This window comes from Buteo buteo, chromosome 1 (assembly GCF_964188355.1).
Source record: "Buteo buteo chromosome 1, bButBut1.hap1.1, whole genome shotgun sequence".
Lineage (NCBI taxonomy): Eukaryota > Metazoa > Chordata > Aves > Accipitriformes > Accipitridae > Buteo > Buteo buteo.
In genome coordinates this window covers 7,578,565-7,599,412 of record NC_134171.1, presented here as the reverse complement: position 1 = coordinate 7,599,412, position 20,848 = coordinate 7,578,565, and the positions used below count along the sequence as shown (strand labels likewise).

At 37.8% G+C, this 20,848-nt stretch overlaps 1 protein-coding gene across 13 annotated transcripts in view; it reads left to right on the top strand.

The window, feature by feature from the left end:
* CTBP1 (C-terminal binding protein 1) overlaps positions 1–20,259 on the top strand; it is a 245,708-nt gene extending 225,449 nt beyond the window's left edge. For 12 of the 13 annotated variants that reach the window (XM_075055380.1, XM_075055469.1, XM_075056088.1 and 9 more), the window contains 5 exons: positions 3,232–3,446; positions 7,394–7,524; positions 9,728–9,855; positions 13,330–13,447; positions 19,001–20,259. In XM_075055380.1, the coding sequence (XP_074911481.1) occupies positions 3,232–3,446; positions 7,394–7,524; positions 9,728–9,855; positions 13,330–13,447; positions 19,001–19,187 (779 nt within the window). In that variant the 3' untranslated portion in view covers positions 19,188–20,259. The remainder of the gene's footprint in view (positions 1–3,231; positions 3,447–7,393; positions 7,525–9,727; positions 9,856–13,329; positions 13,448–19,000) is intronic. The other variant, XM_075055199.1, reaches the window with a different exon arrangement.
* Positions 20,260–20,848: the final 589 nt, after the last annotated feature.

Here is a 20,848-nt window from a genome sequence, read left to right as displayed (position 1 = left end):
TCTTTGTGAAGTGTGTAATTCTTTGAGCCTTACATAAATAATAATATCACATCATTAAACAGCTGTCTTTGTCACTTTCAATCTTTATTACTATCTAGTGTCCTATATTTCAAGTGATGCATCACAAGTGTGGATAGTAAGCCCTGCATTAAAAAAAAAGCTACCTTTTCACCTTATATCTAGGGTTTTTTTAAAAAGAATATTTATGAGCAGCAGCATGTAAGTACTTCAATGAATAGCTAGCTGGACCTGGTGCTGCTGTAATGATGATTTTACAGCAGCAAAGGCAGTGAAGTCACACTCCCTTCCCCTTCCTCCCTAGTTACAAATGCTGATGACTAATAGCTAATGCATTTCCTCACTCTGAGAGGTGAAATTCCTCCAAATACATTTGTCTCTGCATCTTAATGAATGTCATCACTCAGTTTGTCTTTCCTCACCTGCTGTATTCTCTCAACAGTCCCACAGTCCTGAATAGATGTTGGCCAAAATACTGATCTGCATTATCAGACAATATTAAAGCTTAAGAGTTGGGTGGTATTACCATGCAATAAATGATGTATTCTTAGCAGTCCTACTACCTCTTTTAATGTGCTCAGCAGGAAATGTAACAAAATGGCACTCTCCATATTTCAGAGTTCTCCAAGAGGGAGGAAAAATTACCCAGATTCTCCATTACTGTTGCGTAGACAGGAAGGAGCTGCTAAGCAAAAGCATTTTTTCTTTCCATGGAAGTCTGCAGGCAGGGCATCAACATTTCCATGGTATCAAGGGCATTTCATAAAATTTTGTAATACCAGCATAGGATGCACATTCTTGACCCAAGGGCTGAGCCAGGGGTCATTGACAACTGCAGCCACCCTACTGTCACACTCAAATTGGGTCATTGGCAAGGGCAAGGTCAGAGACACCTACAAACTGGGAGACTTGAGGGGAGTTGACGGGTCAGACTGTAACAGGAGACCCAGGCGTTTTTGATGAGTCTCTCTTCACACTTCTGGTGCCACTGAAATGATGCACGGGCTTTGCTAGAGCTTTGTATAAATCTCTAATTTCTAAAATAGGATTTTGTTGCTTTCTGCTTTTTTTGCAATTGTATGCAACATGCATTTTCTGCATTCTTCCCACACTACAGACCAAGAAGTTTGTTTAGTATTTTGAACTTCAGAATTTGCCTTCCCTGGAAACAGCCATGAATATTCATAGTGATTGTATATGCTTTTAAGATATGAGTTGTCCCAAAGGTGAGATGCTTTGTATGCTGTTCTGTTGTTCTTGATGTGCTGAGGTAGGTTTTGAGCCACCCCTCATGCCCAGGAGAGTTGTAGATGATAAAGTTTTTCAGGAGAGGAAAAAAACGTCGTAGGTTTCTGGTTATACTCTATTGTCTGACCGTAGTTTAAAAAGGAATTGGCAAATTACATGTGTCCACCTGTGTATTTGTCTAACAACTAAGACTAAATATGAATTGTCAATTGTGGAAGAGTTTTATCCCATAAAATAATTGTAATAGGACAGTTCTGGCTAGAAGTACAAGCATGTGATTCCCAAATGTTTCAGAAGGAAACTTTGTGCACGTTGAAGAAAGCTTTGGTTTATTAGCCTGGTTACAATGAATGGAAAGTGTAGCTTTAACTGGAGAGTCTGTTGTAAGAGATTTCACTGTTGTGAATCCCCTCAGGTATTAGTGTTGTAAAGAGTGTAAAAAAGAACAGATGATAGAATGTTGCATGTGAAAATGAATGGAGCTGGAGTAAAAGTGATATGCTTCGTTTTAAAAAAAAATAAAAATTGTTTACAGTTGTGTGACTGATTCCTTGAGCTGTGAACATGCCAAAATTTGAAAATAATACAGTGTTTGTGCTGAAAATTGTCTAATTCAAGTTTATAAAAAAACAGCTTGGAAAGCAAACAAATAACATGTATGCAAGTATTGAAATAAAAGATTTTGTAGAGTATTTTAACTTGGAGTCCCCAAAGAAAAGCAGACAGCCCCCATCAGATTAGCATACTGTTTAATATTCCAAGCACATCTGTCACTAAGCACTGCAGAATTGCTGTGTTCAGGTTAAATGATCAACAAAAAACCTTTCTTTCTGTGGCTTCTTGAGTTTATTCAAAGAGAAACTGAAAAGCAAAGGGAAATCCCTTCAAGCACAATTGGAACGAGATGGGATTTCCCTGTGTTAACTTGATGCTTTTTTGAACAAACTCAGATGTTACAAAAGAAAACTTGTTGACTTTTTTTTTTAAATGAGACATAATTGTTATGGCGTGTCTAGTGATGCTTTTGAAATGTCTTTATCTAACATTTGTAATATTCTCATGTGAGTATTTAGTGTGTAGTCTTTTAACCTGAAAAGTGTAGGAGTTCTTGTTCCTCAAAATACCCTTACTCACTAGATGTACTCACTTTTTTTCCTCTGTGTTTTACTGGTAGTGTTTCAAAGGGACATACATGCCTCCTGACACATGTGGCATGGAGTTATGCCCAAAGAGCAGTTTCAGTCACAACTCTGAAATATGACAGTAAGGAAAGAGGAACAGAGAAAAGCTAAGGTCAGTGTGAATACCAAATGGTATCACACTCTTCTTAACTAGGTGCCATATGATGGACTGTATTTATTCATCATTTAGGTAGATGGATACAAAATTTTAGAGCCTCAGATGACAGGTTTCTTTTTAGGCATTATAATGCTGAAAGGATGTTATTCAAAAACGAAAGAAAATACTAGTTCAGAAAGGAGATTCCATGCATTGAGAATGGTTGAGCTTCAGATTAAACAAATTGTCTTTTATTGCATCCATTTTTGAGGATTAATTTTATAGCTTTTTATTAAAGCCAGCTGGTCCGACATCGGTAAGAGTAAGTCCTGGGCAGGATGTTCACAAGCAGTAGTGTTTTACCATAAACAGGCCCAGCAGGCAAGCCCTCGTATTACACAGATTCTTGCAGATTACATGACATTTTTCTGGCTTTTCAGATCTCCAGTTGCAAAAGGTGCAAACCTCCTGCTTTGTTTTGAACAAAGCAGTGTGAAACAGCCCAGATGTAATGTTTCTGATCTTAGTGATGATTTCAAGTGGGATGGGAGCCACCTCTTTTTTATCCTCTTCCAGTTGCTGTACGAAACGGTATGGCTTGATACAAGCATTTGCAATAGGAAGGAGGAGGCTACCTTACACCAGCTGCTTCACATCTGTTCTCATTGCATGTTTATCTTGTTCTAGGGCGTGTTGGGCAAGCAGTAGCACTACGTGCCAAAGCCTTTGGCTTCAGTGTGATTTTCTATGACCCATACCTCTCAGATGGCATGGAGCGTGCTCTGGGACTGCAGCGGGTGAGCACTTTGCAGGATCTGCTGTTCCACAGTGACTGTGTTACCCTGCACTGCAACTTGAATGAACACAATCATCATCTTATTAATGACTTCACCATAAAGCAGGTAATAATTTCTGTGGGCAACTTCCACACCGGTGCTGGTGGCTGACACTGTATAGCGTTTATTTATGTAAACAAGCAGATTCTCATTTGAAGGAAGTTTCTTTCCCTTTTGTTGCTTTGAGATCAAGCAGATTTATAACTGATTAGTAAATAGCTGGTGGCTTATGTTTTGTTGCTTTTATTGTCTTTTTTGCTCAGTAACATTGCACTTGTGGAAATAATTTGTTCTTCTTAATGTTGCTCAAATTTAATAAAGTTGTGTTTATGTAAAAGCACTTTTTCTATGTCTTCTAGTAGCTACTTTCTTTACCTGTGTATTTTCAGGTAGCAATTCTGCCTTTCACTCTTGTTCCTCAGTTTGAGTTCTTTAGATGTAATTTAAGGATTATGACTAAATGGCTCCCCCCTGTGCTCAGTCCTGATGCTTGCAGAGTGCTTCGTGGATGGATCGCAGTTACAGCATTGCATTATTTGGAAAAATAATGTTTCTTGGAATTAGTACTAACCTCTCCCTAATGTTTTAGGTAATATTAAAATAATTTCAAAATCTAGGTGTAGTAACTGCTCTGTTGTTGACTAATTTGATAGTAAGGTTTTTCATTAAATGTCTAGCTTCTGGCTCCAACCTCAGTGTAGATAACAGCCGGAAATAAAACATTGAGATGTAAGAATGCAGATAGTGTACAGGAAAGAAACTCTAAGATACAATAGTTGATTTTGCTGTTCTTTATATATGTAGTGTTTGTATTTGTTGGTAACAATGACAGTAACACTCTTTTGCAGTAAAATCATTGCTTGGCTTCTGAGAAATAGTTTGTACCTATTACTCTTGAACTTCAGGAGAACTGAAGTAATGACTGAACATGTTCCACAGTCATGCAGGATCATGGCAGAAAACTGACAATATAACACACTTCTTGATTTGAGAGTTTAGGGATTTTGCCAGTCCATCGCAACATAAAATCAGGGTTTGGGAATTAAAATTCTAAAAAATTAAGAAGTTTGAAATGCAAATGTCTTAAGAGAACAGAGCTCTGTCACCCTGCCCTGAACATTCTCTTTTGTTGTGTGCTCAGGTACATTTAATGGTTATTACATGGTTAGATGTCTTTGCAAGCAGACATGTAGACCCAAACAGGATCACACTGAATTCACTGGGACTGTCTGGAGCCTTAGCTGTGGTCAGTCATTATACAGTGGACTGTGAAACTTGGGCCAGTGTATCACAGGAAGGTTTTGAGTGGAGGTGGAAAAATGCAATGAGCTTTGGAGAGAGCTTAGTGCATTAATCAGAGGAACAAACAAAACAAAACATGTTAAAACTGAGTGATACCATCTGAAATGAAATGCATATAATAAAGTCTGTACTGGAAGAGACATCATAAGCATTTACCTTGATATTTGTTATCCTTCATGATTAAAACAAGGATTAAAATGTTAGAAGATAGTTCTTGCTTTGGATAAAAGTTTGGATAAAGCAGTCTGTATTGTAACAGCTGATGTGAAAACCATAAAATTGTAACACCTCTGCTTAGTTTGCATAGAGCAGATCTTCTGAATATGAATCAAAAAGAGCAGAATAGCTTTTTTAGGCTGACAGATGTTAAAGCTGGCGTAAAATTTTTAGAGAGTGTTGCATGCCATTTTTGTCCAATACTGCATGCTCATGTAATAACCAGTTTTTAAACAAAGGACAGGGAAATATGGTGCATCTCATTTCACTGAAGTCTCACCCTGAATTATGTTCAGAATCTGAAATTACATAACCTTAAAATGTCTTTGAAAATTTGGTGTCAGTCTTCTCTTTCAGTAGGTTTTCCTTTTAATTAGTCAGCATTCTGTCTAGCCATTGTGCTTGGCCTTGTAGTCCCAGAGGAGCTCAGAGAAGTCTTTCAAGCTTATGTTTATTGAACCCATGGTAATCAAGTGCTCTTAAGAGAAGCTGAGGTCATCTTTGGTTTTACAGATTTGAGAAAAAGGCGCTGCAATTAAAATGCTATACATTTTATTTAAAGCAGCTATGCAGGTTTAGTGTAGGTGAATTTAACAGCCGTCAGCAGTTGTAGCTGTGAAGCTCTTCCAAGCTTCCACCCATTGTTAAGGGTCATCTCCAGCTGCATCCACCCTTATAGTTTATCATGAGTCATGTAATTCATTCCCACTAGAATGCATTTATGCAGCCATGTTCTGTTTGATTTGGACTTAGTACTAGCTTTAGAGTTTTGTATATAGTCCTAAAATGAAAACTCAAGCAAGGTTATTAAGGTTGGGCAGAAGATTTTAGCAGGGTTCACTTTGATGAAAATTTTGAAGTCCTTCAAAGGGCATATAAGTACACTAGGCTATACTTAAAACTCAAATTCTCTATTTGCAAGAGCACAAAAGTAGGAAGGGTGTATAAGCTCCCAGAAGCCTATATGGGATGTCTGCACAGCAGGTGTGATTGTCACTTGGGTGAGCCCTCCTGTGCTAGTTTTGATCTAGTTCTCTCAGCTGACTTAAGTAGTGGAGATGCAGTGATAGTTCCCATCAGGAGCGTCTTGTTGTTACTAGACCACCTTAAGATCATGCCACCGTTTGTTCACTGTTCTAATTCCCACGTTAATTACACAAAACTAAAAGAAGTATCCCTTAGTTTTGCTCCTGCAAGTCGCCTTTGGTTTTGCTATACAGAGGAGTAGATGGTTCTCCTGTGAGCCCAAGAGTCTGCAAATGGAGGGAGGCAGGGCCACACTAAACCCAGAGCTGGCCAGTAAAATATGGTTGTTGTTTTTTCTTATAGTCTTACTGCAAGCATATGCATGTTAATTGTTCAATATTTCCTATAATCTCATGTAAAAAAAATTCTCGTTGCTGACTTTCATCCAAACCTCCTTGTTGTTCATGAATTTGGTATTTCAAATCAGTCTTTCAGAGTAAGGATCCATTTACATAAGTTTTAGTTTGATGTGTAGATTTCAACTAGTTGACTTGGTGTCAAAATGTTGGGGTTTTCTTGTTCTTGCGGTGAGAGATCGACTCAGTACAGAATGAGATTTTTATCGTTCATCTTCATGTTTCCTGCTCTTCATAGGCTTACTTTCATGCACAGAAATGCTTCTGAGATCAGAAGCCGTGTTTGAGACATCTGGTAAAAGGTGAAGTATTAGGGTGGCTGGAAGCAGGATGTAGTAATTTATTTTTTTTCCGTACCATCTCTCTTATTTAAACCGCCACTTTGTTTTCATGTTGTGGATATATTATGGTGTGAGTTATTGTAGTTCTCCCCACACAGTGTCATCTACAATGCTAATCTGCACAATGCACAGCACAGCTTCTCTCCTGGGCACACAGCGTTCTCAACCAAATTCATTTTCATGCCTTTTAATTGAATAATATACGAGTTCTTTAGACCTTTATTTGAAAAGTCTCACAGGGAGGAGGAAGCTGAAGTAACAAAAATAAATAAAACATAGATCTACTGTGTTTTGGTAGCTAAAGGGAAAAGTTTTTGAAAATCCAAAAGCATTGATTTTTCTGGAAAATTCATGTAGGCTTTTATTTGTGTGAAAGTTGAAAACTACAAAATATGTATTTGTTTAAGAATGTGCTGTAGTTTGTCTCATGCAATTTCACAGTGAAATAAAAAGGCATAAAATGATCTGTCACTTTCATATGCACAGTTGTATCTTTTGATCATGTTACTGCACAATATCTGAAACAACGCTTCTATTAAAAGACACTGCTTACAAGAAACAAAAGGTTATTAAGTGCTGTGAAATAGCATTTTATGTTAGAAGCATCACATTTTGTGGTACTTTCCAATGGAAAGGGAAGACAACTGTTACAGGTTAAACCAGCTGAATAGCCTTTGTTGTAATGGATGCTTCTTTTGAGTAAAAAATAATGCCACAACGATTTTATTTCATTTATTTTTATTTCATCATTCTTGTTTTTAACTTTCCCTAGATGAGACAAGGGGCTTTCCTGGTCAACACAGCTCGAGGTGGGTTAGTAGACGAAAAAGCACTTGCACAGGCCCTGAAGGAAGGAAGGATACGAGGGGCAGCCTTAGATGTACATGAGTCAGAACCATTCAGGTGCTTTTCCTTTTCTTTTCTTTTTATTTTGTTCACTTTCTTATTTTTAAGTCTTAGTGCATGATACAATCAACAACAACGAGTAAATTGAGTTTTCCCTTCATTTCCTAGCTAAATACTCCTTAGTAAAGCAACATGAATCTGTGCAGCACTGGACTAATGCAAATGTAGATGGAGCTTGTGTATGTGGTCAGAAGTGAAAAAAGTGACATCCAAGATTTAATTCCTTAAAAAAAAAAAAATCCAATGGGTTTATTTAGTAGAAATAGCAGGGACTTGGGTTCAAATCCTGGGCATGGCTTTGTATCATAGTTTTGTGGAGAATGCTCCTTTGTCATTAATGCAACTCTAGAGGCAGCTAATGTTGATGTCTGAACAGACTCTTTCAGAAGGCAGAGTTGAGATTTGGTGTGAGATGTAACTACTTTGACACCTTTCTGGAGGAAAAGACATACTTTTGTTCAGATTGCCTCTGCAGGAAAGCCATAAATGTAACAGGTTGCAAAAAAAAGTTAAGATAAGGAAAATGGTCAGAGTGCAGGTTTTGTTTTCTTCTACCCCATCAGGGGAGTAGTAACTCTGCTGTCATCAGCAGAACTGGTAGTACAAGCCTTAGTTTTTGAATGACTGACTGAGAAGTCCAGTGTTTTAGGCAGAAATGTACCACTCCCCAAAGTGGCATTGGTATTACGGTATCAGCACTCCTAATCAGAAACGAGCCTATTTGATATGTCCTTGAGTCTTGAGCCTGACTTCTGAGTTAGACTTATGAGAATAGACTGCTGTAGCTTAGTGCTTGTATGTGACAAGCCTTTTTCAGTTGTTCAGTCTGGGCAGGGAGAAATGTTAATTTTATCTGGAACAATCCACATAAGTTTTTGAAGAGGAACAGATTCAGGACTTGAGGACAGGTTGCATAGACTAGAGAGGACAGTCTCTCTTGTATCAGCTTGGGGGGGGGAATAGAAGCTCTAAAAAACCAGAATAGTATCCGTTTAGGTAGAATTTCTATGTCTACTGAGACACAATGCCACATCACAAATATTTAATTTTATTTATGCATACCCTGCATTCATTTACTTCTAAATGTAGTCATTACAATGCAGTAGTACTGTGCAAAGCCAGAGTCTAACAGCTCAAGGGACTTTCAGCTACATACATTCTTCCCAATTCAGATCTCGGATCTGCACAAGCAGACCATTGCACCTATAGGAAGCCCCATTTACTGCATGGAGATGCCATCTGCAGAGATTCAGTTGCAGGATTACAGCCACAATTTCCTTTGGCTTCAGTGCTGCATGTCTATCAGATCGCAGCATGCAACTCCTTATTCGAGAGTTCTGCCAGATATTCTGATGTTTTATTGAACTACAGATGAAATCTATTACTTTATGAATTATGACCAACTCTGAAAGCACGCTTTTGTCTTAAAATATTTGTTCTCCTGTTGTTACAATTGGCTGTAAGATTATTAAAACTGGAAATAAACAGGAGGAGCAAGTTTCCATTATTTTCAGTTTCTTTACTCTGTATCTGTGATAGCACTTTTACACAGATTTATTGCTTTCCCTGAAAATCAATCTGTAAAGTAAATTTCCTTCTTTCCGTGGAGTTTCTATAAAGGAACAGGAATGAAAAAAAATAGTTAAAAATAACGGGAAAAAAATAACTGAATTGTCAAAAAAAAAAAAAAGTTGAGGCTGCTGATGGACACACTTCTTATTTGGAAATAATTGTAAGATGTTGTCTTTAAATGTCACATTGACAGTGACTCTTGAGAGAACAGCTTTGTTGGCTAATGCAGTAAAACTGTGATGAAATGGGCAAATGGAATGGCATCCTGAATTGATTTGGGTCTTGCTTTATGCATTTCTGCACCAGAACTGGAGTGGCAGTGCCTGTAGTTAGCAATAACTGCATTGGACGGAAGCTAATGTTGCTACTAGACTTAGGTTCTACCCCTTGAGTCTATGAGAGGTGGTTGTTGGTTATTTGTACCATGAATAGTGTATTAAATTACTTGACAGAATTAAAAAACAAACCCAACAAGGAATAGAAATGCAATTCTTTTCTGTTGTAGAAATTAATCTGTGTATGTACAAATCCATCTGGATCCCCCTCTTCTTCCCCCCCTTCTCTCCCCCCCCCCCCCCCCCCCCCCAATATTTTTTGTCATTTGATCTTGTTTTAAATCTTCATTTAGCTTTAGTCAGGGCCCCTTGAAGGATGCACCAAACCTGATCTGTACCCCACATGCAGCCTGGTATAGTGAACAAGCCTCAATTGAGATGCGGGAGGAAGCAGCACGAGAGATCCGAAGGGCGATCACAGGTACTAACTCACCTTATTAGCTCCTTCAGTGTGTATTTCTTTTTAACAAACCTTTTCATTCTTCAGTCTTGAAAGATGCTGGAAAGAGCCAACCTTAGGTTTTGTTTACTACTTCTAATATTTGGGACATAGAAACAAGCAAATACCCACAAAGTCTATTCTCAGAACTAGAACAGATCATTTTGGAGGTTCATTGCAATTACAGAGAAGGCAGGCACTGCAAAATAAGTACTTTTTCCATATAACAGAAATGTACTTATATGTGAAAAATCCACTGCTCTTTTGTTGCTCATAAATATTACCCATTTGATGGGTTTGACTGCAAGTCATCCAGATATTGCTGGTATTTTTCATACATTTTCCTAGGTGCACCCTTATACTTGTCATGAGCAGTTCTGTTTCCTTCAATCTTTTCTCTTTGGCTCCTTTGTATTTTCCAAAGTTCATCCAAATTTGTCCTAGAGGACGGTCTGGAGTTTCAGTGTCTTTAAGGCTGTAATGCTCGGAGGTAAAACACCTAGAGCTTCATGCTGTTCCTAGTAATGCTCATATTTCAACAACACATTCTCTACCTCAAAACAAAGTTTTCAGTATTTTGTTGGGAGGATACTGCATTTTAGATGTTCCTGTCTTTAAAGCATAGCTAAAGAAGTCTGGCATTTTAAAGAGGAAAGTCTCTTTGTTATATAACTACCATGTAATTGTAAACTGTTCACATAAGAGAAAACAGTTATGTCTTGAACATGCACTGCTAATAAATAAAATGAGGAGAGTGAGCCATTTGGCATTGGTTTGAATCCCTTGTAGCCTAAAATAAAAGGAAGGATTTTCATACTGGAAAATGATTCATTAAGCACTAATGTTCTCTCTTTAGTAGGACTTTGCTGTTTCCCCCTTGGCAATATAGACTGAATGCTCTGCAGACATGAAGGGCCATCTGTGTCACCTTGAGAGTAGTTCAGTGCCAACACATTGCTCTGCTATACAAAAAGCACTAGCAGTAGCCTTTCCTGTATCTTGTGCCTAGAGAGGCTGGGCAATTTAGTTTCATTTATGGCCTGTGCAGAAAGAAGACTCTCCTCTGGATGGTGATTAAAGGCAGCTCTTAAACTCCTGATCTGAATTGCCCTTTACAGTACTATTTCTCTGTGTTTTAGAGGTAACCTAAAGAATCTGACCATCCCTTTGCTGGAATTAGTCCTTGTGTTTATACTCCAGAAGAACTCTAATAGTACATTAATTAAGTTGTATAACTATTGCGAGCTCCCAAATAGCTCTGGGAGAGATTGCACAAACCAGCATACAATACCTACCTAGGGGAATGATTGATGTGCAAATAAGCATTAATAGGCTATGGTCTGAAAACTGAATTAGAGTCAGCTATAGGGAGCTAATTTGATGTTAAATATTGTGCAATAGTCCAAACATATGTGCCTAGGAAGACAGACCTATATCTTCTTAAAGTGTGTGATTGTGCTATCAGCGATCTGTATCATTGATTTGTATTGAAGCTGTCAGCACTTCAGTGTTTGCACATGGTTTGTAGTAAGATCAAACTGCAGCCAATGTTAGGGAGGTGAGAATGACATTGAATTGCAGTGAAACAAATGTAGGAAAGGTACAGGAAGTGTGGGATAAAGCTGGATATGTGAAAGCCATAGGGGAACACAGAGGAGAGAGTGTGTAGAGAGAGAAAGTAATTGGAAAAAGGTGTACAATGAAGGAATGCAAGCTATGACTACCATCTGACGGTAAAGATGTTAGGTGGTTCTGCTGTTACCAAAAAGTCAATGATGTTCTGATGTATAAAATAAAAATAATAAGCAGAGATTAAATATCTTTAAATATATTTTTGAACATCGAAACATGCAAAATATTAAATAAGGAGGACCACTGAAAACAGTAGTGGAAGAAACGGGAAGGCAAGCATGGCAAGTGAAAAGGTCGTTACAAGTTTTAAACAAATAAATAAATACTGTTTTGTAAGGGGAGACTAGCAGAACATGCCTACAGAAGTTAGCAAAATGAAGGATGAGAGGGGCAAGGTGGAAGACATGATTGCAGTTTAAAAATACTTGAGAAGGATAAACATCAGAAGAAGAAGAAAGATACTGTTTAAATTTATGGATGATTTTGGTGGAAGTTTAGATGGCTGTACATTTCAGCTAAATTTAGAAGATGATTTCTAATCAGGAGAACGGTAGGCATTCACCCATAATGGGGCATTTACCTTATCTTGTCCGATATTGAACTAAGAAACCCTTTTGGCTTGTGTATAGGAGATGCAGGAAGTTTTAATAACATAAGCTCAAGTCATGGAGTAACAAGTATTTGATGGCATCCACTAGACAAAAAGCAATTCTGTGAAAAGTCTTTTTTACAGTCCCATTGTGGCCAGGCTGATGGATAGAAAGAGCAGGCAAAGAGTAGTGAAGTCCTTAATCAAATTTCCAGTAGGAAGTTGGAGACAAAAAGCCTGAAGTCTTGAATGATGGAGCATGGTCAGTTTTTGAAAGCGTTTCTGGAGTACTGTTGCCAACAGTAGCAGTGGTAGACTCGAACTTACCTCTTTCTACCTCTGTGTGTGCAAATGCACAGTAAGATTAAACTATAGAAAAGATACATTAAAACAGATGTCAGAAAAAAACAAAGGCTCCAATTGATCTCCCATTGAAATAGGTGGAAATATTCCTGTTGCCATGAAGAAAATGTGTGTCGTATCTGTTCATGTCATGTTTTGCAGGGCTGGAGGTAGTTCTGCAGAAGACAGTCAGAGGCTTGTCCAGTACGTGCTGAATCAGGTTGACAGATCTTCCAGTATCTGTGTCTTAAAACTTCAGTTATACTTCAGAGGTTAAGCAAAAGTTTTGAAGAAATGAAGAAGGGAGTTTTGTGGTGTATTTTAATTTTTTTGTAGGAATGAAAGAGGTGGCTGAGGATTAATACATTATAGTAAATAAATGTGAAGAGCAATTGAGATAAAGAGGGGGAAGATCAGGAGGACAGGAAAAAAGTGTTGGTCGCATTCAGGTTTATGGCAAAATTCCATTCAGAATCCTACATTCTTCATTAAGTGTTTTTATTGCTGTTACACGTGGAGAGAAAAGGAGGAAGGTGAAGTTAAAGACAGAGAGCAGGAGGCTACATTACTGAATTTGAGTGGCAGCCATGCTCTATATTCAAGTTTTAGCTTCTTGGAAAGCATGACTCTTGTTGATTATGGTTTTATTGAGACCCTGTATACAAATGACAAGAGAGACAGAGAAGTAAAAATTATGCAGAACATTTTAACCATTATTAACTAGGTCCCAGACAAAAGGAGAACAGCAAGGATCAAAAATAAGCTCTTAGTGTGACTTTATGTATTGATATAAATATGCAAATATTTATAACTATTTTTAACATAGATACATTAAGAACATAAGGAACACAATTTTTATGGTTTTTTATTTTCTCTCCCTTGCTTCATCCTAGGTCGTATTCCAGACAGTCTGAAAAACTGTGTTAACAAAGATCACTTGACTGCAGCTACACATTGGGCCAGCATGGATCCCGGAGTTGTTCATCCAGAGCTTAATGGTGCTGCATACAGGTAAGTGTGCTGCAGGTGTAAAAGAAGTACTTCCTGAATTCAGAGGTATGTATTCCAGAATAAATAAAAGACCTTCCTCTTAATAAAAGAAGTGGTTTTGGATTAGGCCCCAGCTATATTGTTTTCATAATTGTTGCATTCAGGAGAATGATCTTGTTTTGCTAGTTGAAGTCGGTCATGTAGTGCATAAGTACGTTTCCTTTTCTTATCTTTTTTGTGTGATTAGTAATACCTGAACAATATACAGTGTTTTGTATATTCCAGTAAAACACTTCTGGTCATCTCCAGTGAGTGCAGTGGAAGTTTATGTTCCTTTTGCTGAAGGTAATGATACAGCAGTGGGTTGCAGAAAGACTTTTCAATAATAAGCTATTGTTTTGCAGTTTTGTGACCTCCAGACGTACGAGAGAACAAATAACTCAGTAGTGAATACAGTGGAATAGCCTGGGATAATTATGAAAATATGTTTAAAATAGTGTTTTCTAAATTACACATTTAATTTTTAAGCAAAAGCATTTGAGAGGCTTGATCTATGTATTCTCAATCAACTGTGAAAGCAGCTCTTAATAATTAATAGAAAGGGGCAATTTTTTTATGTGTAATATATACATTCCTTAGCTACTTTGTTTGCTTGAGAGTCTTTCTCTGTCCTTTTATCCCTAGCAGCTGTTCTAGCAGCAGACTTTTCCTAGTAGCCAGCTTCACACAATTTTTATTTATGAAAAACGTCTGCAATTTTTTATCTTCCAGTATGGTATTTACTCATAAATAGGATGAAAGTGGCCGAGAAAGCTACAGACAGCTGCTTCCCTCAGTGCCTTGAGGGAAGGGACGCTGCAGTACTTTCATTATTTTTTTTATACCTCTTTGTCCTAATTTTTCCACTGTCCTCCTTCATACATTTTTCTTATCTTTGTCCTTCCTTAGGACGGGTGCCCCATACTTTTAATAGATAACAGGATTTTTTTGTGTGTGTGTTACCCCATATGAGAACCCAGCTGTGCACTGCTGAGAAGTGAAGCAAAGCTCTTGTGTCCCAATGACTTTCAACAGTCTCATCAGAAAGTGATGGAGAGATGACAGGGGGGAGCATCACCCCCCCGTTTACCATAATCTCCTTATATCAGTAGCCATAAGTGCACCAAAGGAAAAGAGTAACTTTGATTTGATCAACACGCGTATATCTCACATCACGTCAAGATGTTTATTTTTGGAAAAAGTACCCGTAGCCCTAAATATCTGAAGAAGAGTGGTTTTATTTGCTTAAATGAAAAGTTGAAGCACATGTGTTCTCCTCCACAGAGCATGTGGTTTCATTGACTTCAGTTTGGAGTACTGAGGGTATAGCTGAATGCAGTTGAGGCTTAGAGGCAGGTGTTGCTGAACTGGGGGTAATAACTCCAACCCTGTCATGGCAGTTAGGAACAGGGTGGTGTGCCCAAATAAAATGCAGTTGGTTGTTCTCATTTTGGGGGTCACAAGTTGAGCAGAAGCAGGCTTCACAGCTAGAAATGGATTTTAACTTAGGAATGTTTTGGGAGTTAATGATTTACAAGGTAAAGACCATATGTATTCAATTTAAGCAGGATAAACACAGAACTGAATGCCTTTTTTAGACATTGTTTCAGTCAGTTTTTTCAATAAAGAAACCTCATTTTGGGAATTTTGAGGGAGAAGTTAAGGGTCATACAAAAATATTGAAAGCTTCTTTTTGGAGGGGTGATAGAATAGTGTTTGAGTGTGGGTAAAGGTAGTTACTATTTTGTGCAGTATAAAATATGCGGAACTTCAAGCTCAGGCTTTATGAAGGAATTGGTTTCAGTAGCAGTGTTTGCTGATGCTTAATTCCTACCTGGATTAAGAATAAAATTTGAGTTGATTGTTTGAAGCAAATTGTTCTGTCATTTGTTTGCAGTCCAAGATTACGTTCAACTAACCAAGTTCTGGAGTCTTTCACAGGCAGTATGATGTTTCAGATATGCTAATAACTGTATCATAGTCATGTAATTGCATTAAAAGATAAGACCTGGGATAATAATTTCTATGTTAAAAACTGCAAACAGCTCTAAAACTAACTAAAGTTTGAAGTTTAGTGAACTAAAACTAATGAGGCTATTTTATTCTGGATGTATCACTTACTTGTACAGGACAGAACTCTTAAATTATCAGATATTATCACAAGCAAAGAAGATTGAGCATTCATCAGCAGAATATAATCTAGGTCTTCTGAATATCATCGTATTCTGTGGAATACAAAACCATTTACTATGTGAAATGCAAGATGCCCTATCAACACAAAAGGTCAAGCGAACGGGACCTATCCCATGAGTAAAGATTAATGATATTCCTGAGAAGGAACTATTTGTAGTAGTCTCAGTGAAGCAGCATAATATACCCTGGTTTTGTGTTATTACTGAGCTGCCTGTTAAATAAACCCCTGCCATTTCCTCTGTCACAGAGCATGCAGGTTATAGGCAAAGTGAAATTTGACAGCCAGTAAACAGTGATTGTGCAATTTATAGACATGTTGACATATCTCTCTGCCTTCTAACAGGTACTGAAGAGGTACTTGGATGAGAATAGTTATAAGTTAGTAATTCAGGAGTTAGTTCATGTTGAGGTATTTCACTGGTAATTTTCAGAGTCTGTAATGTAACATAACAGCATGCACTTATATTTTTAAGCTCTTTTGGGACAGACTCAGTTTCTTCAACAGAGCTTAACGTATTAAGTTCAAGGTGCTTCTGTAGTTTAAAAAATACAGGAGATTAACATGGAAATCAAAGTTGCCTTTCGGTTGTAATTAAGAGTGCTACTGTATTTTTCTTTGTAAGTTAAGATCATGTGGGTGAAGGGGAAGGAAAAGTATGAAGTAGCAGAGGAGGTGTAACTGATCTCTCGCTTCTGCTTTCACAAAAATTTTAATGCAGTGGACATTTTACCTGGAAAACGTTTCAACTTATGGCTGCCAGAGGAGGAAGATTGGGAGCAACTTTATGAAGTGCTGGAGGGAATGTATTTGCTGGTTAAGAATAGAAAAGCATAGCAACGTAAGGGAAGGTTATGTAGGATAGAAATGCCCATGTGCAGAGGCTGTTGAGTTTATGTGCCCTCCTTTCAGAGATACAATTTGAACAACACTGATGATTCAATTAAAAAGGGACAAAAATTATGAAAAGAGAATGGCAAAATAGGATTAGGAGTTGTCAAGCAAACTACAGTTTCTGTAGAGGGCTATGTCATCTGTCTTTTGGCTACTGCCACTGTCTAGCTTTAGGACGAGAAAAACAATTGTAAGGCTTTTGGATGTTACTAAAAGTCTGTAGGAAGCCTGTATCTGAGGAGAGCTGCTGGCAGGTAGAATCCCAATTATTATAACTTGGTGTCCAAGGGGAATATTTTTATATACAGAAAGAATATTGGAGTTGAAGAATTACAGATGTGTAGTTTGAACGGCTTAATGTGCTCATAAGGTAACTGTTGATGCTTCTGATTCAGCACCGTCCATTTTCACAAGGGTAAGCTCTGACTTTTCTTCCCGAGGGAAGCGCAGTTACAGAATTTGCTCTCTCCTTGATTTCTCCCAGCTCCGGTGTGTTGATGCTGGGGGAATATGTTGTTAGAAAGTAAAGATTGTGTTGGAAACGGTTGCTGTGTTGGGCTTTTAAATGGAAGGTTTTGTCATTTCATGTGGTTTTTTTACAAAGCACCTAGAGTAACAGATAAGCTGTTTCAAAATTAAATTTGAATAAATAAAACAATAGCCAGTCTGACAGTTTTCATAGGAATTGAAGCAAATTTGATTAGCAAGGTTCAAATTAAGGTACTGAAACAAGCAACTAATTCCGTTAGAAACTGCAAATTAATTCTAAGGAGCCTCTGGAGAGGACTTAGCATAGGGGAAGCCCTGTAAAGATGTGTACAATTGGGAACAAAGTTCTCTGGCCTACAGGTGGTATAATCTTTCACATACTGGTTATCCATCCCAGATGACAGTCAGTGTTATGATCTGTAGGATTCTTTCCCAGGATGACCAGGCCAGCTTATGGTGTCTTTGTTGTTCCTGTGCCATGTCAGATAGCCATGCTGAGCCCCTCTGGCACAGTGTTGGCAAAAAACAGTTCCCATGATATTTCTGTGGTGGAAGAAAAAACAACAAGTAAATGTGCTTTCATCCAGCTTTTTTCCTCCTCTGAGTTTTGCCTAAGTTCTACGCTAATTTTCTATCAGTTTGAGGGAACTTAGGATGAGCAGCACAAACACGCATTACTTTAGAGAAGATGGTACTGAAATGGGGTGAAATTCTCTGATGCATTCAGTGTTAAACTGATGAGAAGAAAATCAACAGCAAAGTAATGTGATAATTGAAAAAAGCTTGACAAGACTGCAAGTGCCTTTTCTCCCATTTAGTTCTAAGTAAATACTAGGGTAGCAAATACCACAGTGAGTAAGTGGTAGGTTTGTGTGTTTAGGCTTTTAAATAGATAACGGTCTCGCTAGGATGCTTGGGTGAGCAGAATATAGCAAGAGAGAACAAGGGATGAGTGTGCAGATCTATGATGGGGAGGGGAGGCAAGGCAAAGGGCCATTGTTAAGTGGCTAGCGTGAGATCACTTGCAAATGGGTATTGAGGTATTTGGCTAAAAAGAAAACATTTCTGTTAAGAGTATTGATGTGTAGCTGTTGTTTATATACAGCACTGTGAAATACCAGTGTTCATCAATTACATCTGAACTTTGGGATTGAAACAGTAGATTTGCAAGATATTTTTTTTAGCCTGATAATACCAGAGCTGTCATAAAATCAAGCTGAATCAGAGGATGATTTTTTTGTTGAATTCATAAAATATTTAGGCCTCGGTGTTCATCCAGGTAGAGTAAGAAATCTTTAGAACTGTCCATAGTTTCATGTTTGCATCTCTCTCTCTTGCAGTCTGCCTGAAGCACTTGTCCTCTGTATAACTAGTATTGGTTCTCTTTCAGACAAGTATAGTGGCAACTTTGATGCTGAAAAAGTTACTCAGGTGCAGTAGGTTTGAATTTGTCATCTTAAGAGTGTGTGGGTATGATTGGTCTTTTGGGGAGCTATCAGAAAGCTACGACTGCAAGATTAGTTTAAAGAAATATTTTTCCAAACCACAACAATGAAATTTTAAAATTTCTGCATGAGAAAAAAAATTTCTGAAGGTCAACTTGAGGAAGAGTCATAGAGAACAGATAGGTGTTGCACGGAATTACTTCTTGTTGAGGTATACTTTGAGAGGAGCAAGACTTCCAGGTTGTTTCCTTTGCTATGCTGTCACTCATGCTATTAAATCTGAAATCTGAAGAAGCAATCTAGCAAACCTTTATTTCTCATTTGGGTAAGATACAGCATATTTTGCTCTCCTTAAGCAGCATCTGCATATGGTATCTCATCTGGAGCTTAACCAGCTGTCTTTCTCACTGGTCTGAAAAGAAAAGAAGCATCTCTTTAGCTCTGGAAGGAGGCAACGTGGGCTTTCTGCTCAGTCATCTCTTGGTTTTAATGTATGTTCTCGTTTTCTTCTCTCAGCAGGTATCCCCCAGGCGTTGTAAGTGTGGCTTCAACTGGCATACCTGCAGCAGTAGAAGGAATAGTCCCCAACCCTATGTCTTTATCACACGGCCTCCCTGCTGTAGCCCACCCGCCCCATGCTCCTTCTCCCGGCCAAACTGTCAAACCAGAAGCTGATAGAGACCACCCAAGCGACCAATTGTAGCCTACAAAAACAGCATTCCCAACATCGGAGATTTCAACTTCAGCGTGTGGAAAACAAACAAAACAAAACAAAACCCTGGATTTTGATTAAAGGCAAAACCATGAACTTACAGGAGGAGACGATTATTGGTTTAGAAACTGGTCCAATATACAGTATAAAAGGAAAAGGTGGGAGACAAAAAGAAGATTTGGAAACATTTTTTCCTCCGTATAAATTGTAGTTTGTCCCTGTCCAGTGGACTGATTCACTGTTTCTGTGTCCTATGGGTTCTTTGTTAAGCAAGAGAAGTTAGTAGTTAATTATATCATGAATGTACTTGTCTGTGTACAGTTTTTAGAACATTAAAAAGGGTTTGTTTGCTTAGCTGTCAACAAGGAAAAACATAAGGGAGGCATTCAACAAACCAATTTTGAGATTAAAAATCCTTTCTTTTATATTTTAAAACATGCCCAAAAATGAGGCAGTTGGCAAACTTCTCAGGACAATGAATTTTTCCCATTTTTCTTTCTACGCCACACAGTGCATTGTTTTTTCTACCTGCTTGTCTTATTTTTTAGAATAATTTAGTAAACAAAAGAAAAACAGTTTCTCCTAATTTTGGCATGAATTCCCTTATTTCAAAATGAAGACAACCTTGCAAAGAGATTTTGAGGAAAAACAAAATAAGGTTTTGTATAAACGAGCATTGTGCTTTTTGTCACCAGTTAAAGTATATATTATTGGTGGTATGCGAAAAAGGCACTAGACTACTGAAAAGTAGCAGCATTTCATTGCCTACATTGATTCCTTCCTGGTAATGTGGTAGGCTAGCAATATTTTTGGTTAAAATCATGTTTGTGACTGTAACCATTTGTATGAATTATTTTAAAGAAATAAAAATCCCAGACAAATATCATATGTGTAAAAAAATTTTTATTTCTAGTAACTGTTTATTCAACTTTTATTAGGTTTCTTAGCTGTAATTTTTAAACAGATGCTGTCAAGTATTTCATTTCTAGCTTTACTTTGCTCTCTGTTGTTTGTAATACTGTCTTGGAAGCTTGAAAAATAAAAAAAAAAAATTCTTTCCATACCATTTTTCCCTTTACATTTCGTAAATGTTGATCTTTTTTCCTGTGTTTCTAATGGAGTTTGAAATTAAGATGGATTTTGATTTGTACACCGGCATCATCAGCTACAATATGGTAACAGCATTTATGCCACCACTGTGGGCAGAGCAGAGGAGGTACAACAGCAACACAACAATAATAATAATAATAATAATAAACGTCTTTTGCCGAAGTCCAACATGAGAAGTGTCCATTGTTTTATTTGCTTTTGTGATGATGGAAGTGTGCAGCAGGACGTAGTTGTATTTGCTACGTTGAAGGAGTTTGTTTCTTTGAGCACAGGCAGAAGTGTTTTCAAGGCAGGTTGGATTTCAGCTGGAAGCTGGTTTGGCCTTTCCTGTGCTCCTGCATAAGATGTCCTTCACCCCTACGCAGTTCACAAAAGCAAGACAAAAGTGTAGCTGCTGCAAGAAGGAAATCCAGGATGGGCAAAAGTGAACCTGAACATAAACCTCCTCGGTGGTCTCTTGTCTATTTGTTCGCTATTAATCTGAACTAGTAACTGTGCACCTAAGGTTAGTGAGCTATTTTTATGGGATCTATGAAAAGTTA